Source organism: Nipponia nippon, unplaced genomic scaffold (genome assembly GCF_047370975.1).
Source record: "Nipponia nippon isolate SJK-2023a ecotype South Korea unplaced genomic scaffold, ASM4737097v1 scaffold_10, whole genome shotgun sequence".
Taxonomy (NCBI): Eukaryota; Metazoa; Chordata; class Aves; order Pelecaniformes; family Threskiornithidae; genus Nipponia; species Nipponia nippon.
Window position 1 is genome coordinate 10,126,597 of NW_028262291.1, and position 19,459 is coordinate 10,146,055.

At 38.0% G+C, this 19,459-nt stretch overlaps 1 protein-coding gene across 1 annotated transcript in view; it reads left to right on the top strand.

The window, feature by feature from the left end:
- The window catches only part of SPON1 (spondin 1), a 201,649-nt gene that overhangs the window by 151,584 nt on the left and 30,606 nt on the right, over positions 1 to 19,459 (top strand). Inside the window, exon 7 of the mRNA XM_009461422.2 lies at positions 17,009 to 17,073. Coding sequence (XP_009459697.1) covers positions 17,009 to 17,073 — 65 coding nt within the window. The remainder of the gene's footprint in view (positions 1 to 17,008; positions 17,074 to 19,459) is intronic.

Below are 19,459 nucleotides of genomic sequence, written 5' to 3' on the forward strand. Positions count from 1 at the left end.
GAGTTGCTGAACACATCCATTTTATTGTATTTTATTAGACTTAGAGCCCAAAATACTCCAGGTACTTTCCAAACACAGACACAGCTCCTGTCTTTGAGTTTGTGGCATTACTAACAAAAAATCCATGACGTTTTGTTGGTGAGTTCATCTCACTTCAAAGAACCAGGTATTACAGTGCTCAATATAAATCCATGTGACTGAAATTCTGTATTCATTAAAATCACATAAAGCTCTTTTTTAACCTTCGATGTGTTGTTCTGGCATAAAAATTTTTGCATGTGGGCATGAAAACTTGCTGAATGCTCTTTTTTTTCCAGAATGTTAATGAATTAGAAAGTGTACTCGTGATGTTTAAATTTATTTTCTTAATGATTATGCTTCAGGTAATTAATTCATAAGTCATTTCTAGGCCCTAGTGATTTCTGTGACACATCAGAGCTGATGTTGTAGTAAAGATAATGGAATTAAGTGGTATGTAGAGGGTATGGATTCTGAAATGCTGGCGCTGTGCATTCATGAAACCTTCTGTGGGCTGCAGAATGATGGAGCTCCTAAATATATCTTCTCTTCTTTGCCTAGGTAAGCAAACGTGAAAAAAACAAAACATGCAGAGCTAATGAATATTGTAAGAGCTCCTTGCCCTAATACTAGCAAGAGATCGCAGTAGGAACAAATGCTTAACCTCTTGGTTTTAATAACAAATGTTACATTCTATCCTCAGAAATGCTTGTAAAGCTTTCAGTTTCAGCAGATAAATATTTATCTCCAAAAGAGTTTAGAGCCCAGATTGAACTGACTACATGATTAGCATTTATCTGTGGCTTTTTTCTGCTTTCAGTCCATAGCTGTGTGCTCTTTGAAAGCAGTCAGAAAACATTTGAAACCAGTTCTGAACGTGGCTGCAAGGAGGGCAGGAGGGAACCCACAGTTTGAACATCTCCAGAAGAGTAAGGAGATGACTGTCACAACTCAGTTCTAACCAGAGTTGTGTCGGGTTAATGGGTAAATGGAGACTCTGGTTGTTAATGTTCTCTTGGGCTGGTCTCGCAGGGCTTACCACTTTGGCTTCTTCCTGGACCTGCTCCTTCAGAGTTCAGTGGCGTAGGAGGACAAGGGTTGCAAACTGCTCCTTGAAAAATGATCTTGACCAATTGTTAGATATTTTTCAGCAACCAGACATGTTTCTAGTACCGAATAAACAAGGGCCAGATTCAAAGCACTGTTAAGACCCCCACGGCAACTACTTTGTTGTTATTTGCTCATTAGCCTAAAACATCTGCTCTTTCCCTTTCTCCCCTCCGCTCTGTTCTTTTGAAGATGATTGCTGCAAGGAACAGAAAAAAACCTTCAGAAGAATAAAGGTAACTGGAAAAAAGCAGAAAAAAAAATCACACCCCACTATGAAGTTAGCCTTGCACTGCACTGGGGTATTTTTTTGGCAAATACATAGAATCAGAAGGAATTGTGGGCCATGGTTATTATTTTGGCTACTTTTTGATTCTGCATATGCTATACAAAAACACTGTTACAAAAATGTACAATTCCCTGTGCTTCATTCAGCCAGATTAATAGTGGCCAGATTAATAGTGTCCAGTAGTATAGAAATTGAGAGCAATTACCTAATCTGAAACCAGTGGACATGTTTATCATTTGTGGTCATAATGTTTCAGTAATGAAAGTGCATCAAGTATTTGATAAGATTAGATTTTTTTTTTAATATCTGATGCTTCATGCATGTGTCAAAGAAACAATATCTATTCTGCATTCCCAGGACATTTTTTCAATAAATATTGGTTAAAATCAACTCAACAGAACATGGATAAATTTATACCTTCCACATTCATGGATGTTTTCTTGCGTACCATTTCGATTGCAGAGAGCACATTTTTTTGCAATGGATTGTGATGTTTTTGTTTTTACTGATTATAATCTCTCCCTGGAGAAATACCAGCTTACCTATACACTCCATTTTGCCCTGGATACAGCATAAATGTTCTCCTGCAGACAACAGAAATTACAGACACATATCAGAGGACAAAAATGGACCTTCTATTGAGATCAGATCCCTGGTCTTTAATTTTGGTGAGCATTGGATTCAGAACTTGTCCTCTGCAGCTGAAATAGAAAACCGGTAAAGAAGTCTCTCAGGCTTTTGGAAGAGAGACAGAAATAATCTTATCTTTGTACTGTCCCTGCTGGTCTTTTTATCAGGAATCTCCCAAGAATTCTCAGCTAGAGCATACTTCAAGTAAATGACCCCCTTAATCATCATGCTAAAATGTAAAAGATTCAGGAAGTGTGGCGATATTTTCATCAAGAATGTTATTGTAGGAAATTCTTTTGTTAAGGAATTGTGAATTAACTTGTTTTCCGTGCTCAAATGCCGAGATTTCATTTATTTGAGCACTGCCTTTAAAGCAGCTGTTAAGAAAACAATAGGACCACTCATCTAAAATAAAATAATATAATTAAAAAGTAAATCACTGCTGACACCAAAGTGTATTTAAAAGCAGCTGCAGTCAATAAGATGGTTGGATTTTAGTTCACAAAAATGAAAGGCATGCAGCCACATGGGACCAATAATGCTGGATGATTTATTGTAGAAGAAATGTGCAGAACAAATCAGTAGAAATGTGGACCTGAAAGCAGAAAAAAGAAACTGTGAATGTTTAAGGCTTTTTATAAAATCTTGTGGAGCCATAGGAAGTAGTGATTAAGAGAACAGTCTTTGAGAAAGGCTGATAAAATCAGGACTGTATTCCTGATCGGCAAGAGAGAGGTATTCAGAACAGTTTAGAAGTGTCTGCATCTGGGTAAGGTGCAAAGAACTATATGTAAAACAGGTGGAAAGACAAAAAAAAATCTTAATTACTTCAGTACTCTGACCATATCTTATAAAGTGTTAAATTCAGATTCACCTGGCCATGCTTATAGTAAGTAGTACCTTCCTTCAAAAACAGTCATAACTTTTGTATAATTCAGTTATTTGAGAATAAACTAACATTATTCATGAATAATATCTGCACTTGCAAATGTTCTTGCATGTTGTATAGAGCAACTCTGACTCAGAAAATGAATAATTGGTAAGGTGGAAGCCTATGAGCAATTGGGATCTTTTCAGATCTTTGTGTGAGAAAGAGGTTTGTTTTCATCTAAAAATGAGCAGAACGTTTTGGAGAAATTGAAGCTGGGTGGTTAAGAGCATTAAACCTTGGCTCAGTAGTACTGGGTTTCGTTCCCAGAGTTTTCACAAATGTTTGTCTGACAGGAGGAAAGTTTAAAGGAAGAGGTAATGCTCAAAATTTAAAGTCATTCTAAAATTTAAACATTGACTGTGTTTAATTAGTTATACAGCTGGGTGGTGGGGACGGGATAGACCATGTGAGACAGCAGGAACTGTTCATAAGCAGGGTGTACTGGATCTTAGTTCCCAAGCTTTGAAAATATTTTGTAGGTTTTCCTGACCATCAGAATATATCTTACCGGAGACTGGATTTCCCTTTTTCTTGACTGTGTGATTTCTTTCTGGGGCATAATATATGTTCTTTTTTATTTCATTTGCGTAGTTCCTGCGAAATGTTATGACTTCTGTTTAGTTTTTGGCACAGTAAGTAACACTGTATGAAGTCTGCTGGTGCACAGAAAACTTAGTTTTGACATTGTAATTCTCAAGATTGGATGGAGTGGCAAAAGGTCATTTGCTTTCTGACTGGGGCAAAGATGGGTGAGTCTGAATCAGTAGTTTGAGAGAATTTTTTTTGAGGGGTGATATACTTTTTTTCAAGCATAGGTTACAATGTAATGATTCCAGAACAGGATGAGATATAACAAGCTTCTAGCTTTGTAGATGGTATTGGGGGAAACGAATTGTTCAAAATTCTTATCTGTCTTCCTTAGACAAGTGTCCTCATTTATAAGCACATTATAGTCATATGCATATTGGAAAGACACACGTTTGTTCTTCAAAGCCAACTGCATGCCTGCTGAGGGCCTGGCTTATAGCATGCCTTTAGGTTGGTTTTACATGGGTTTTTGTTTTGTGAAAGATGTGGGTTGAGCCATAGGTTATCTTTATCTGTTTGTTAGTTAATACAAAGTTAACGTAGTTAATGTATTTCACAGACTGCTTGATCATGCTTGCTGGATTAATTGATGTTTTAACCACAAATTCAAATTGATAGTCCAGATTGTAGGTGGTGCCATGTTTGTATGTAATTACTTCGGTTATCAGAAGGTGGATCAGCAAGTCATTTGGTATTGTAGAGAAAGCTTGGTGTCCCAACCTTTACTTGTGGCTTAGCAGGTGTCACTTCTTCAGAGTTATAGATAAGACCAGTAGCAGTATAATTGTCAGTCTTATTTCTTGCAAAGCATGTTGTTGTATCATCATAGTGCTGAAAGTCAGTAAACATGCTTGGAAAAAATCTTTCTGAACTGTAAGTGGTTTATTTGGTCTGCTGACTTTGCTGTAGTTTCTGTGTCTGTATAATGGTGCAAATGATTTACAGGAGAGCTCTAGAACTTAATTATTGTTTAAAAGCATTTCTAAATTCCTTGAGGCAAGGTGCCATGAAAATACAAAGTGCTATTAATTGGCTTATCAGACTTCAGAGAATGCCACAGTAATTGCATATTTAATAGTCTTTCAGTAGTTACTGTAGTGCAACAACTTGGCAATTCTATTGTAAGTGAACATTTCCATCAGTTTCTTTCAGTCTACAATTGCAGTGTCAGGAGAAGACATGATGGAATGACCCTGTGAATTTTGCATGCTGTTGCATTAGAAACATGAATGCTAAAAACATTCATCGTGTTTAGCTAGAGGATGACGTATCTTTAAATTTACTCCAGCAAATAGAGTCCAAGCACTGGCTTCGTAATGAGACGTGGTGTTTACCATGCTTTGCTGCTCTGATTATTAACCACTTTGGAAGTTTGCCCTGCAATAACAGAGCAGTTGTAATCTCTTTAGAGATTAGTAAAAAACAAACAAAGAAAAAAAAAACAACAAAAAAACCAACCTAATTTTATTTTAAGGTATTAGTAAATGATTTTAATAAAGTGGCTTAACACCTGGAAATAGGACTTCAGTGGGGACCAGTCTGGCCTGCTATGTGTGTGCAAAGAAAGAAGGGAATGGTGTTTGTGTTCAGTGTTCTTCTGGAAATCCCACAGCAGGAGTCTGGTGTGAGAGGGGACTCGAGGGAGAGAAAAAAAAAGGATGAAGGAAAATAAATATCTGCACACAGTATCCCTGATTTAAAAGAACTGAGCACAGTTCTTATAGTGTACAATTCTGATTATGGAGTTACTGGAAAAGAAATAATTTATTAGATGCCTAAAGGAATACAAATGAGATGATCACAACAGAAATATGTGCTTTACTACTGGAATGAGAAGTGTGCTTTTTTTGGCTCTGAACATGTCATGGAATATTCAAAACACTTGTTTCATGGCATAATAATGCATTGTGTCATTTCATGATAACATGATGAACAGCTAAACTCTAAAATTTAAACCTAACTTTGGCACATACGCTTTAGAGATAAGCATATAAATAGGTCATTGTACATATAATTTCAAATCAACCATGGGAAATAGCAAGGGATGTACAGCACAATAAGCATTTTTAGCAGTGCACTTAGGCACACAGCTTTAAGGTGTGTCCTTACCAGTTACTGATATTTTACAGCTAAAATGAAAAAACTTACATTTATCCTGACCTCACTACAGTGATTGTTTCTCACTATTTTCTTAGTTTTAGAATTAATATTGTGGCAAGCAAATACAGTGCAATATGGTGAATACCTTCTTTTAGAGTGCAAGCCTCTGTTTATGTTCCTTAATTTAGAACTACTGATCACAAAATAACTACATGAATGCTACACGCAGCAATTTGATGTCCTAGGGATTTTCCAGAGTACTTTAGAGGTGCACTTAAGACAAACACATTTCTTCATGTCTGGCTTACTACAGAGACAACATCACCCATTTATCTCTGATTACTATAAGATGACATACAGCATTGTGGCTACAGGGTTTAATTCTTATTTCTCTGTTCTGTTTTTGCTGTTCTAAGTAAGCAACTAGAAACCAAACCAGTACGTTCTACAGTGGAATTAATAGCTCTTCCCTGGTATGTTAATTACATCAATTGCAGATGTCACTCTAATATCTCCTACCGTTTTTAAAGCTTATAAGTCTTATATAATTCCTCTTCTAATATTAATTCTGCGCAATGGCAAAGTATAGCCACATTAACTGATCTAAAGATACCTGAAGCTCTTTAAGCAACAAGTCATGTGGGCACCAGGAGATAACCTTCATCTGACCTCCCACACTCTTCTGAGGGAACAGTTAGTGCTAAATAGCTCACTAAAAAAAAAATAATCATAATAGCATTTCCCAGCTGTCTAACTGCTGGAGAGTCAGCGTGAACCATCAGAGACGGGAGAGAATGTTACCTAGCTCAGGCCCCTGAAATTACTAAGAAGTAGCAAGGAAACTTTTCTGAGTCAGTCTCCGTTTCTGGATTTGCCTCCACGTAACATCTACCTAAACAAGACCTTTCTAAATGTATATAAATCCACCATGGGGAACAGGACAGGAGAGTTCCTTGTCTGAGAAAAACAAAAGCTATCCACTCCCCTAAAAGCTAATCCTGCCCTCTGGATGGTAGTGCAGTCAGTTTCTTTCTCTCTCTGTCTGTCCTGACTTAGAGGAGTGCAGAAGAAAAGATGAGGCAAAATTAAAGTACACAAGCAGAATCAGGGCTATCAGACTGGAACTGCTATCCGTGGAGGACTATGTAGATAGTCCTTTGAGTCACACGGTGTAGACTGAGCTGTTTTTCAAAAGGAAGGGAGTTGCAAGGAAAGAAGGTGGTACAGGCAGCCCCTGATGGGAAAAACGGCAACATCTCTACTCCCTGGAGAAATCTCTGACCTTCCTCTTAAAACCCTGCTCTCGTAAGTCCTGTCAGAGATTGAGATGGCTTTATCCAAAATCTGAGACAAGTGTGTTTTGGTCATTAAATTCTGAGACAGGTTAATGTCAAAGCATAAACCATGAGACTACACAGTGCCAGAGAAATGGTCCACAAGGACAGCAACCTGTTTGTCATGGCAGTGGCTGAAAGCGTATGGGGAGAGAAAGAGATGTGAAATTGATTTCCCTAGAAGAATACTCTTTTCCAGATTACAGAAAATATAACTCATGACAGGACCCTCGATTCCTTAATTTGTTTAAAGGCTACATTTTCAGTTGGGTTTTTTGGTGGGGTTATTGTGGGTTTTTTGGAAGAAATGGTAAAGGGTGGCTTAGACAGAACATCTTTACTGAAGAGAAACTAAGCTGTTGTGGTTGCCTCGGTACAGCAGTTAAAGCACATTTACATATTTATATTGTACATTCTGAGTGGGGGGAAAAAAAAAAAAACAAAACAACCTGACATTGATTTGTAAAAATGCTGTCAAGGGTCAGGAAAGCTCACCTCCTGAGCTAATTTACTGGTCTTATTTAAAATCACTTTCTATTATCTGAATAATTATTTCTCCTCCATCCAAGCTACTACATTTGGCTAATGTCTGAGAGAAGCAGCAGCATGAATAATCGTGATACCTGGAGTCTTACTGCTAGCATTTACCCAAAGGCGGAATTGTTCTCTGTCCCCGTTCTGTGGGCTGTTTCTCAGAGCAGACCCAGCCTTCTCCTGAGGTTTCCTGCTGACATTTAAGCAGTTGAAAGTCACTTATTCGTAGCATGCCCAAGAACCTGTCTTAATGCTTTCATCCCTGACTGTTTTTAAACTATTTGAAGGAGTCTGAGCAAAAAGTACTGTAGTTACCTGAATATGAATCTGATGATTGAACCTAGTGCTTTGAAATACTTTTATCATTATCTCCACTGAATGCAGTTTTTGTCTTGCTGCTTGCAGGTTGCCATTCAGTTTGCATACATCTGCTTTATTATACACAGAATACCTTGGTGTGTTGGACTGGTTGGTTTTTTTTCTCCTCTGTTTCTTTTCTGATGTGCTCATTGTTTCCAGATAATTTGTGAGTTTAAAATAACAGTAGCTTTATAGCACTTAGATACAGGTTTAAAATCTAATTTAGTCTAAAGGATTAATGAAATTGGGAAAGTTAAGACAGAAGGAGGACAAAAGGGTATGTATTGGATAAGCCTATTAACCAGAGGGTGGGAATTACACCACTTATGGTCAGCTTCAAAATCTAGTTGAATCCCCTACTTTAAAAAGTAGCCATTCCTAAGTGTAGTAAAAAGATTGTCCCTTGTTTTTGGCAAAGTAATTTAGGATCCCAAAATGCTTCTGTAGTCCTAAAGACAGCAAAGCATTCTATGTAGAATGAACAATATGTGCAGTGGAAAATCAACATGCAATCAAGAAGTGGATTCACAAGGGAGATCCTTTTCCTACAGAATCTGCTCAGCCACAGAAAATGAGAGCTCAAATACTCAGAGTATACCTAGGGCTCATTAACACACACTGCTAAGCTTTGTACTATGCAAAAATGAATTATTGCTTTATTGGGACATCCTAGATTATGTAACTGTACCTTAATGGAAATAAAATAGACCGTATGATTTTCACTGTTGCCATTAGCAACAGTTCTGTTATTAATTTCAGCCTACATTCCCCTCCTGAAACAACCACTTCATTGAAAGAAAACCCTGTGGGACAGGTAATGCAGAAGGTTGTTAATGCAAAGTGAATCAGTGCTTTTGGGATATATACGAAGAGTAACAATGAACATACTTCTTTCTGCGTCCCATCCTAGTAATTTTTAACAAAATCAGGAATTATAATTCCTGTAATTCCCTTTTAAAAGCTTTTTTTTAAAATGTGCATTATCAGCTAGCATCTGCGCAGCCACCATCCTGAAACTGTAGCTTTAACACATATTTCCATATTTTCTGGAAAACATGGACAATATCCACATTTTGGGAAAATTCTCAGCCTGTTTATCTAACAGAGAGTTGTTTCTTTGTAAAAGTGAATACACAATTGCTACGTATCCGATTCAGGAAAGGTTTCCTGTACAGCACAGTGGTTAAGCTGGGGCTGTCTGAAGCCCTGGGTTACTTGCTCTCCTGAAACAGCACCTGTTCGGACAGTAACAATTCAGGATTGGATTTAAATGCTCATCTTTCCTTCCATTTGTCTTCAGTTGTACCCCAACAGTATTTCTTTATGTATCTTAGCCCAAAATTATGCTTTTGTAATTGAGTGGATTTTAACAGCCCAGAAATTCCCCCATATTTCATATTTGGTGAACTGAAAAACACAGATTTCATATTCTCTGAAATGTCATTACCTATTTTTTTAAGAAAAGAAATAAGACTTTTTAATTAAAGAAATAGCTATTTGTACAGGGAAATATTGAATTTGTATGTACTATGATCAAATAATGAATTCCATTCAGGCATATTTGTATATTTTGTAATATGTGTGGTTTTCTCAGCTGACACAAAATCTCTATTATAAACATAGAGGAGTCAAAATAAAATGGGCAAACACGATTCTGGTATAATTCCACTGACTGAAATGTATTTTTGCTGTTTCTTAAGGTAACCCCAAATCTGTGCTACTGGCTTTAAGTATAATCTGCCTGAATCTCAGTCAGTCATACAATTAAACAGAATTTAGTTGTCATCAAATGGTAGAAATAAGTCTTTGTCTTTAATTCTGGGCTTTTTTTTTTCCTTCCAAATCAAGTAATTTATGACTAAAAGCTTAACCTTTTCAAAATTTTTTTTTTTTTTATGAACTGGAAAAAAACAGCTTCTGCACGTTCTTTCATCAAAAAGTCTCTGCATGTTAAAAAGAACTGCATCTGAGCACTGAGGCTTAGGGCAACTTCAGTAACCTCTTTGGCTGCACCCACAGGAAAATAGATGTGTTGCATGATGTATTACCAGCTCATGGTAGTAGCCTTGCAAGTAGGATTTTGTAATGACCATGCTAATAGCTATGGGAAACTTCTGACATGCTCCCCATGAACAAGAAATTGTCAGAAACCTGGGCAGACTCAAAGCAGGCTGATTGCTTACGGCGTTCATAAAACACGCCCATTCAGAGTGCATTACAGGAGATCACATTCACAGTTACTATAAAGCAAAAGTGTATATTTATGTGAAGATGAACTCCAGAGCAAATGAAGCTGTATGTAGCTGCTTTTATCCCAGAAATATTTTGTTACCACAGAGCAGACAACTACTTGCTTTTTCTTTTAAAGTTTTTACAAATTTCAGTAATGTGCCTATATGAATGTCTCCTTTTTATTCAAATACATCTGTAAAACTGAGGTAGGCAAGATGTCTACAGATTTTGTCAACCAGGAGAAAACATGCCATATTTCAACTAGTATCCATGGAAGTCCATAATGTGTTGAGCATTAATTAACCAGGTATTTTGTGGTAGTTAATACTTTAAAGACAAGATTGGTATTTATTTTTCTCTCAACCTTAAAGAAAGTGTGCATTTGTATTAGGGTAAAATAGAACTTTTTCTCTGGTCTTGTAATGTACCTTCTGGCACATCTATTGCTGCAGTTGAATTTTTCATGAATTAATATCATGCAATTTAAATTCTATGGAAAGCTATGCTATTGAATCATAACAATCCTATGACATCAAAGAAGGTACGCCTTATTCATATCTTAAATAGAATTTAAGTACATGTACTTAAAATTACAGCCACTTCCCTCTTACATGATAACATCTTTCTAGCATTAAGTGGCTATTAGATAAAAAAATCATAGGCCAGAGCTCAGAACTCCTCCTTCTCCAGCAAGTAGCCGAACTGTGAGTCTTGCACTCTGGCCCCAAAACTGAAGCCTTTTTTCAGGCTGTGGTTGTTTCATCAGTAGACTAGATAGCAATGTCATCTAGATAGTCTTTCACTCAGCAGCGGGGACAGCTGCAAGACATAAGCAGTTGTAAACATAAACCCCTTGGTAGAAAATTGTACCTGTAAAGGTATAAACACTAGTAGAGTATTACAGCAAACACTATCACCATTCCTAGTTTAGAAGAAAGGTGTCTGCTTTCAAAGGGGGCTTCATGCTGTCATTCCCAAGTAAATGTGTCCTTTTAGTAATGAGTGAGGTACCTGAGCCCACAAGAGGCATAGCTATAGCATCCTCTTGTCTTCGGTGCTGAGCCTTCAGGCTTCCTTGTAGACTACCTGGCCTCTCAGGCTGTGCCAGCAGTTGTTTGTATCATTTCTTAAATGTTTCCTCCTAACACCATTCTGTAACAAGACATTTAACTATACAGTCTATGTAGCAACAAGGAGCCAAAATTTGAGGTTTTGAAGACTTCTGTTAGCCTGAAACTATTTCATGAACTGAAGAAGTCAGGGATGCTGAACACACGCTTTTCACATCCTAAAGTGATTTCTGTGTCTGCATAGAGTGGAGGTGGAATAAGGTCTATTTATACTCACCATGGAAGACTGATCGGCTTTTAAGAGCACCCAACTATCCCTCCAAAGCATGGTATCATTCTCATTTTCATAGCATTTGATTCCCCACAGAAGTCATACTGTGCATTAAACTTTTTCATTCTCACCTTATCTCTTTCTTCTTCAATAACAAATTATTTTTTGAGGGAAAGGATGATACTGCAGTGGAGATGCAATCTTAAAACTCAGATATGTAGGTTTATTTCCAGAAGACTTTCAATTCATTATCTGTGAATTGAGGATAACGTTGCTTTTTCTGCTTTCTAAGAATCTTGTGAAAATAAGTCCACTGTGGGTAGAAAGGCAGTCAGATACTATGAGGATGAGTGTTGTGGAAGGAATTAAATGTTTTCTGTTCTAAAACAATCAAATGAATGTCAAGCAGTGGTGGTGTGAAATGAGTGAAATTAAGCTCATGCTTGAAACAGGTGTTTTTCATTCCCACAGTTCATTGAATCTGACTCTGATTTTGATTTCAGATAATACACTGTCATTTCTATAGCTGAACCAAATCAAATCATTATTATGAAGTGCTAAGTGATCTGCACAGTAACATTTTCCTAAAGTTATTTGGCACACACAAAGTAAAAATAGTAATAAAAATTACTCATAAAATAACTTCCAGTACAGAAAAGATACTAATCACATCAGTTACCACAAAGTAGCAGGAGCACGTGGAATAGTTTACGTGGCTTTCCACATCCTACTAATCTCTCTTTTATTTCAAAGGTATTCAGAGGATACTTAAAACTTTTGCTGAAAGCTTTCATTACATTTTAATGGATGTTACCCTTTAAACAAGTTGTTTTAAATCCCCTTGGTTGAGAAAACCTTCAAATCAAATTCTATCTTCAATGCTGCTTTTTTGAGCTATGTCCCACTTTCTGTTCTTGAAGATGAGGAAATGTTTTTAATCTTTTGTAAAGTGCACAGCTGAATGATCTAATTTAGCACTGGTTTCATACCATGGGGTTCTATTTGTTGCCATTTAATTACTTTGTTCTGCGTGTGCCTTCATTTGTACATTGCAGGAACAAATGGATGTAAAGTAAATGATTAATTTTTACCAACTTCAGAATGTCAGCAAGGCTGTCTGTATTAGAATGACATTATCAACTTTTTAAAATCATACTATTAGGACTTTTTGGAGGACAGTACTTTCATAGGGAACAGCTATTGAGTCAACCACCCACCTCCAGCTTGAAGCACAAATGTAGAAAGGGGATCTGGAGAGAAGGACAATTGTTTGCTATTTTTGCATTTCTTAATTTAGACCACAATCCAAAAAATATTGAAGCCAATCTAGAAACTACTTTGGCTCCACTGGGCCTTTTGAGGAAGCTCTAAGCACGTAGGGAAGGGTGCATTCTATTTCAACTGGAAATTTAGATCATGTAATTGAACTAATAACTGAAATTGAAGAAGCAGCTTCAGTAGGATCTAGAAAGATTTTATACCAAGTTTGTAAGTGGTTATGCCTGACTATGCTTCTCAGAGGGATTTACCATGAAGACTCCTGAGAGCTTATACTAATTTAATTATTAAATCATGACTTCCTACTAATAGGAGTATCGGAGACGCTGCATCAATGGTAGCCCGTTTTCATAGACTCACTGGTGCAATCAAGTTGCTGAGGAGCAGGGAATGTTGCTCCCATGAGGAGCTGCCTGCCCGTGACTGCAGTGTGCTGGGGCTGCCCGGTGGTGCAGCACAGCGCCGCACACCCTCACTCCCCTCATGGGAGAGTTTCATACCTGTACGCCATGGAGTGATATTGATATGCCCAAAAGAAGCTAGGCAAAAACTCAATTGCAAATTCCCAAGTATCAATTCTGTGATTTGTATTCAAGGAGAAAACCCCCTTAACTGTGAAAAGGAAAGAGGGCAGCAACTTTCCTCCTGTATATCTCTGTAACACCTGACACGTAGTCCCAAATTTGCTCCTTGGCAACTTCCACATGCACAGAGGCATAGCATAGGCTTGACAATTTTCTTCCCCCTTTTTTTTTTCCATTTATTGTTGGAAGAAGTGTGTATCAGACTTTACCTAAAGGTTTTTCAGCAGCTCCAAGAAAGAGCATTGGTGCCCTTCCCTTTAACTTGTTCTGACATTGTAACATTTTGACACTCTATCTTTGCAAATGATCTAGTTTTCTTTTTCAAAATCTAACATTTACATTACTTGGGAATCATTGCTTCCCAGCCAAATAGATAAATGATGACAACACAACTTGCAACATACAACAGTGAAACATCCTAGTCCTTTTTGCCATATTTTGACGTGAATTTGAGAGTTTGTTTACTTCAAAAATCAAAGCAAAACTTTGAGAATATGAAGATGAGAGAAAAATAGGTGCAAATGTAATACAGTGAGCCCTAAGAAAACGTTAACTAAAATTCATAAAAGTTATGCGGTGTTTTATGCCTCTACTGCAAAGTCTGTGCAATTGGGTTATTCAAGACAGTTGGGTTATATCAGCTAGTGGTATATTATTAATTTGTGGGTTTCTCTTCTGGCATTGCATATCCTCTCAGTTTTTACCATATGCCAATAAATTATAAGTAAAGAGATTGGCCAGCATAATCCAACCACTGTGTCTTTTCTATAGATTGCTGTCTGTAGATTGTTCACAAGTCTGTGAACTCGTGTGGTTGATAGCATCTGTTTGCCTGGGCTGTTTAAGTTTATCACATTCCCTTCAAAACGTGGAGGTCAGCTGGAGAGGCTGGAGGCAGAGGGAGGTGGCTGCTTTTCCGGAGTAAATCCCTGAGGCTGCTTCCTGCAGGAGGCTGGAGAGATGCAGGCTAGTGGCACCACGAGTGGGCTGGCACAATGCCTGGCAGCCAGACCTCACATGGCAGCAGCCTCACAGACCCAAGGAGGCGGCAAGCAAGATTTACCGTATTGTTTTCCAGGATTTCATCTTCTTGACATATACACTTGTCCAGGGAAAACTCTTTAGTGTACAAAATACCTAGTCAGGTATCTGTCTGTCTATCAGTGCGTGTAGAAGTAAATATACACTGGCATTAATAAGTGTAGGTGTTACATTTTTTAATTAAAAAAATATTGTAAATCTGCATGATAGAGATGACTGCATGATTAGAATATCAGTCTGGAATAACAATGATTTCATTCAAGTTGCAGCTTAATCCTGTGTAATTGTCAAGCAGCTGTAGGTATCAAAGACGTGTGCTTTCATTCCAGGCCGATCAGAACACCAGATTCTGCATCTTTTGTTTTCGGTTGCTGTTCAGGAAGTGGCCATGAATTCAGCTCCTGCAACTGAATTTTCACCTCCCTTAAAATTTCAGGGACATCTGAATGTACCATGCTCTGTTGCTTATTTCCTTCCCTCTGCACTTACTACTAAACTGTTAATCACGGTTCATCCACTCTTGGTATGCATTTTTAATTTGAATAGCACATGTTAAGATGCTTTCAGACATGAGTGATTTAGATTTTACTGACAATTATTGACTTCTATTAGGTAAGCATTGTTTTATTTTAATAAACGTAACTGTCTGTGCTCATAACAGGCTTTCTTTGGGATGCACAACACACAGTTAATAATTTTGAATGCAAATGTGTTCTCAAGGCAAGTAAATGAAGACATGCCTGGCTGGAAAGTCTTAGGATGTTAAAACAAGGAAAATTGAAAATTAAGGCAAATTCCATTGACAGATAAAGACAAGTAATGTCTTTTAACTTCAGATTTTTAACTTCATTTATTTAATCAGTTTCCTTTTAAATCCCTTTGAGGGGAAAGCTGTCTCTTCCACTTTTGAAGGCATGGAGGTAAGAAGAAGGTTGCCATAGATGAACTTGGATGTGATGCATCTCTCGTGCATGGAGCATATCTCTGCTCGGTGCCGCCCAGACCAGCAGGGAGGCTGGGAGAGGGTTGTGCTGGCAGCTCAGCCTGCTGCTGCTCACCCAGGACCTGTTGCAGTGTTTTTGCTTGCTGGCATAGCTCTGCTGCATGCTGTTTGATTGCTCCCTTTCATCCTAAAATTCTCTTTATTCAAACTACGTAAGTTGTATGGCAGTTTGATTAAATCTTTTTATACTTACTTGCATTTATAGAGTCAGACTTTCAGCTATATTAGCTCAGAACATTTAATGTAGTATAGGCTTTGGCCAAGCATCTGTATTTTAAAAAAGGATTTTCAAGAAATGGCTTATCCATCCACTCAGGCTAGGGAGAGGTCATCTCACGTGTATTCCCGAGACTGAAAACCTTGTGTGTTAGAGAGGGCCCGTCAGTGTTGTAATTACATTGCTTTGGTAAAAAGAGGGAGTCAGAAAATATTGAGAGGGCTAGAAACAACCTATGAATATTGTTTTCTTTAAACAGGGGTGTGTATATGGATGAGAGCTAGTCTGGGGTATCAGAACTATTGCTGTCAAGCAGGAAATTGCACTATTACTAGTAAAATGAAAGGTCAGCTCTGTTGGAAGTGTCAATTACTGGTAATGTATGAGGTGGGTTTCTTAGTCTAATTGGGAAATATTTTTAAAAGACAGTAGAAATCATGTGAGTGAGTTGTGAACTTTGTGTTCCTCTAGGCAAACTACTGGGGTGGATTCCTAAGGGAGATGGGGAAAATGCTTCTAAAAAAGTGTGATAGATGTCTTTTGGGCATCAGAGCCTTGTTAGCGGTCTCCTGCCTTTGTCCTGGGTTTATTGTACCAATATAAAGTTTAGAACTGCTGATGCAGGAATTTCTACAGACTTTAGGAAATAATCTTTGTAAAATGCTTTGTCGCACTGTGGGCTTCCACAGGTAGGTGATAAATTTCACGCTGTATTTTTTACATAAGTGGAGAGCAAAGAGAAAATGTTATCAATGGCTTTACTTGGAGGAGATTGCAGTGCATCCACCATGGAGTCTTTACATCCTTACATATAAATAATGTATCATACATGCTGACAGGGTGTGTTAGATTGCCTAGAGCAGCAGCCTCTAGTTTTTGCCTGCCTCTTGGCCCATGGATCTGTAACACATTAAAAGCAATTTTTCTGTCTTTGCTTGCTTTAACCTGGTAAGTTCCTCTGGCCACAAGGATTGCCAGTCACAAAATCAACAGCCCAAGCCATACTTTTTGGTAATAAGCTACTACATGTGGACAAACAGCTCAGGATACAGCACAGTTATCTTTCTGTGATAGTGTTACCAGAACAAATTCAGTTTGGTCATATTGCTTTGAGGTATTTCCCCAGTGCAAAGGTCTTCTCCTTATTTATGCCTGTCATCACAGTGCACCACTCTGAAAGCTTTCCCTTCAGCTCATGATGCAAAAGTAACATGGTCTGTGAACTGCTGCTGGTGTTTTAAGCTCACTTCAGTTCCTGCAGAAGGGAAAGAGACTGTGCCCAAGGTCTGACTGCCTTTGCTTGCTGCTCCTGCCTCTTGGAGGCAGAGTTTGATCTAGTACCTCTTACTTCTTGCTGTAAATCATATTACTCTCATTGTAAAATTGTCCCAATCACTTTCTTGTTTTGTGTCTCTTCACAGAGTGACGAGGTTTTAACAGTCATCAAGGCAAAAGCACAGTGGCCTGCCTGGCAACCTCTGAATGTGTAAGTAAGTAGGGAATAGTATGTCTCAACAGCCTTGTGTTCAGTGTTGGCAAATGGACTGCTCTAAACTCGTTGTTTCATATAATCATTTGCTCTTGTAAAGAAACAATCTAAAAATATTTTGATAGATGAGGTTTTTAATCTTTTTTTTGGTTTTTTTGCCAACAATTGTTTCGTTCTTTTCCCTTTAGCGTCTTTTCATTTTTCACATGCTTTCGTTCGCTAACTATTACAGGAGAAGGATTATTCCGTGGAGTTTGTGCCTTCATTGAATAATGTTTATTCAATGCTTGCTCAAAAATATATTGCACTATTCTACATGTAATAACTTTTAGGATCCTGTGTCACGCACTGTGACAGCCCATTGTGTAAATACAGCAAATCCTCAATCCACCAACAAAAACTCCTGAAGGGCTAGTGCTTTAAATGCTTATCTGAAACACTCTATGATAGCATCATGATCCTGATGGTAGTGTAACCATGGCTGTTTTACCAAGTGAGACAGCTAGCTAGCTTCCCAGGATCCTACCTCTGGGCTCTCTGGCACTCAGCAGAAAAGAGGACAAGACTCTTCTTTCTGGATACTCTTGAATTTACTGGTTGTCTTTTGGGGAGGGGGATGTTACGGGTGGTGGTCCCTGCATAACTTAACTGTGCTTGGCCCAAAGTTCGTACTAATTATCCAGGCTCAAATGAGTGAGACTTACAAGAAGTGACTAAAGATGAGAACCCAGTATGAGGGGTCACCCCATTAGCTGAGAGTCAAATTAAGTCCTTGGAGAAGCAGGGCAGTTCATCTACTCCAAGACGGTAGGACCAGGTAGTCCTGTTTCCTCTGTAAAAAGTATAAGGGAAGCAGTTATTGGAACACTGTGTCTGGTTTTGTCATCTGTATTTCAGAAACTATGTGAAAATTTGGAGGTTAGTCAGAAAAAAGCTGCAAAAGAGTTCAGTTTTTAGAAAACATCCCCTACCGTAAGAGGCTTACGGAAACTCTTAAGCAGCTTAGGACTTAAGCTATTCAGTTTATTCCCTTCCCCCCTGGAAAACAAAAAAAGAAAAAAAAAAAAAAAGAAAAGGTTAGGAGGTGAGCACAGCTTAAATAGTGAAAAGATTTCTGATAGCTGATCCTTCTTTAATCTAGGAAAAAAAACCCAAAATGCTATGAAATCCCTTGTAAGGAAATTCGTGACAAGGAAATTCTCACTAAAGGTACGGGAAAAGGCTTTAACAGTGTGACTAACCTTCAGAGCAGCTTACCTGAACACGAGATGGATTTTCCATCACTTGAATGTATTTTAACCCTGAGACAGAGTTGTAGGCTCTGCACAGGAATTGTGGAGTAGGCTTTTTTTGGCTGGTGTTATGCAAGTGGTCAGCCAAGGTGACAGTAATGGCATTCTTTATTTATGGTCTTATTCCCCTGCAATTCTCAGTATTTGGATTTGGTAGTGTTTGCCATGTAGTAGTTGTGGATAGCATTTTTTCCCTTGCTGCCTTCTTTCTATTCACTCCAAATTAACACTTTAAAATGGAAACTTTTTTCCAGTTCTCTGTTCTACTGCGGTGAGGTCTCTGACTGAGGTCTCTGACTGAAACAAGCCATTTATTTTTTCCTTGCAATTTCAATTACTTTCCTGAAGCAACATTTATGTGTGGTGTTTCTGTATCAAAGTGAACAATACTGCTAGGAACTGACTGCTCTAGGTGCTTGGAAGGCTTTGGCATTGACAGGAGAGCAGGTTTGTACTTTGTTCACAGCAAGATGGAGAGAGGATCTCCTGCTGCAGAGTCTCAATCCATCATCTTTCAAATACACTGAATATATGACATAACAAAAATCAAAGCTAATTAAAATATGCTGCCCCTGGTCATAATAGCTAGTTTAATACAGCACTGAGAAACTTCACAGAAAAGTTGAGAGTGAACAACTTCAGATACTTTCTAGGCATATTCTTTCACAGACACGCCTGCAAATGCTTCTGCAACATCCTCCAGATGTTCTTCCAGTCAATTCTTACCTTTCCTATATGGTAATTCTCATCTTTCGGTAACATCAAAAGGAATAAATCTTGGTATTTGTGCTTTCAAATGCTGCACAAGGGTTCCCCTAAAAAATGTTCCTTCACTTTACATGTAGTGTTCAATTTTTGGCTTTTTAAATAATTTTTTATCATATTTTGCCATGATTTCCTTCTTTTTGATTCCATTTCAAAATACAATCTAAGCTTCAAAACAAGACAAAATTTTCAATAGCCATTAACTTCTGGTGTTAATTTCCCATTTGCTGTTATGGATGGTCCTTCTTGGAATTCAGCCTAGAGTTGTGCAAGTATTGGACAGTGACTGCTCAGGATAAACATTTGGTCTATTATTATGCATAACA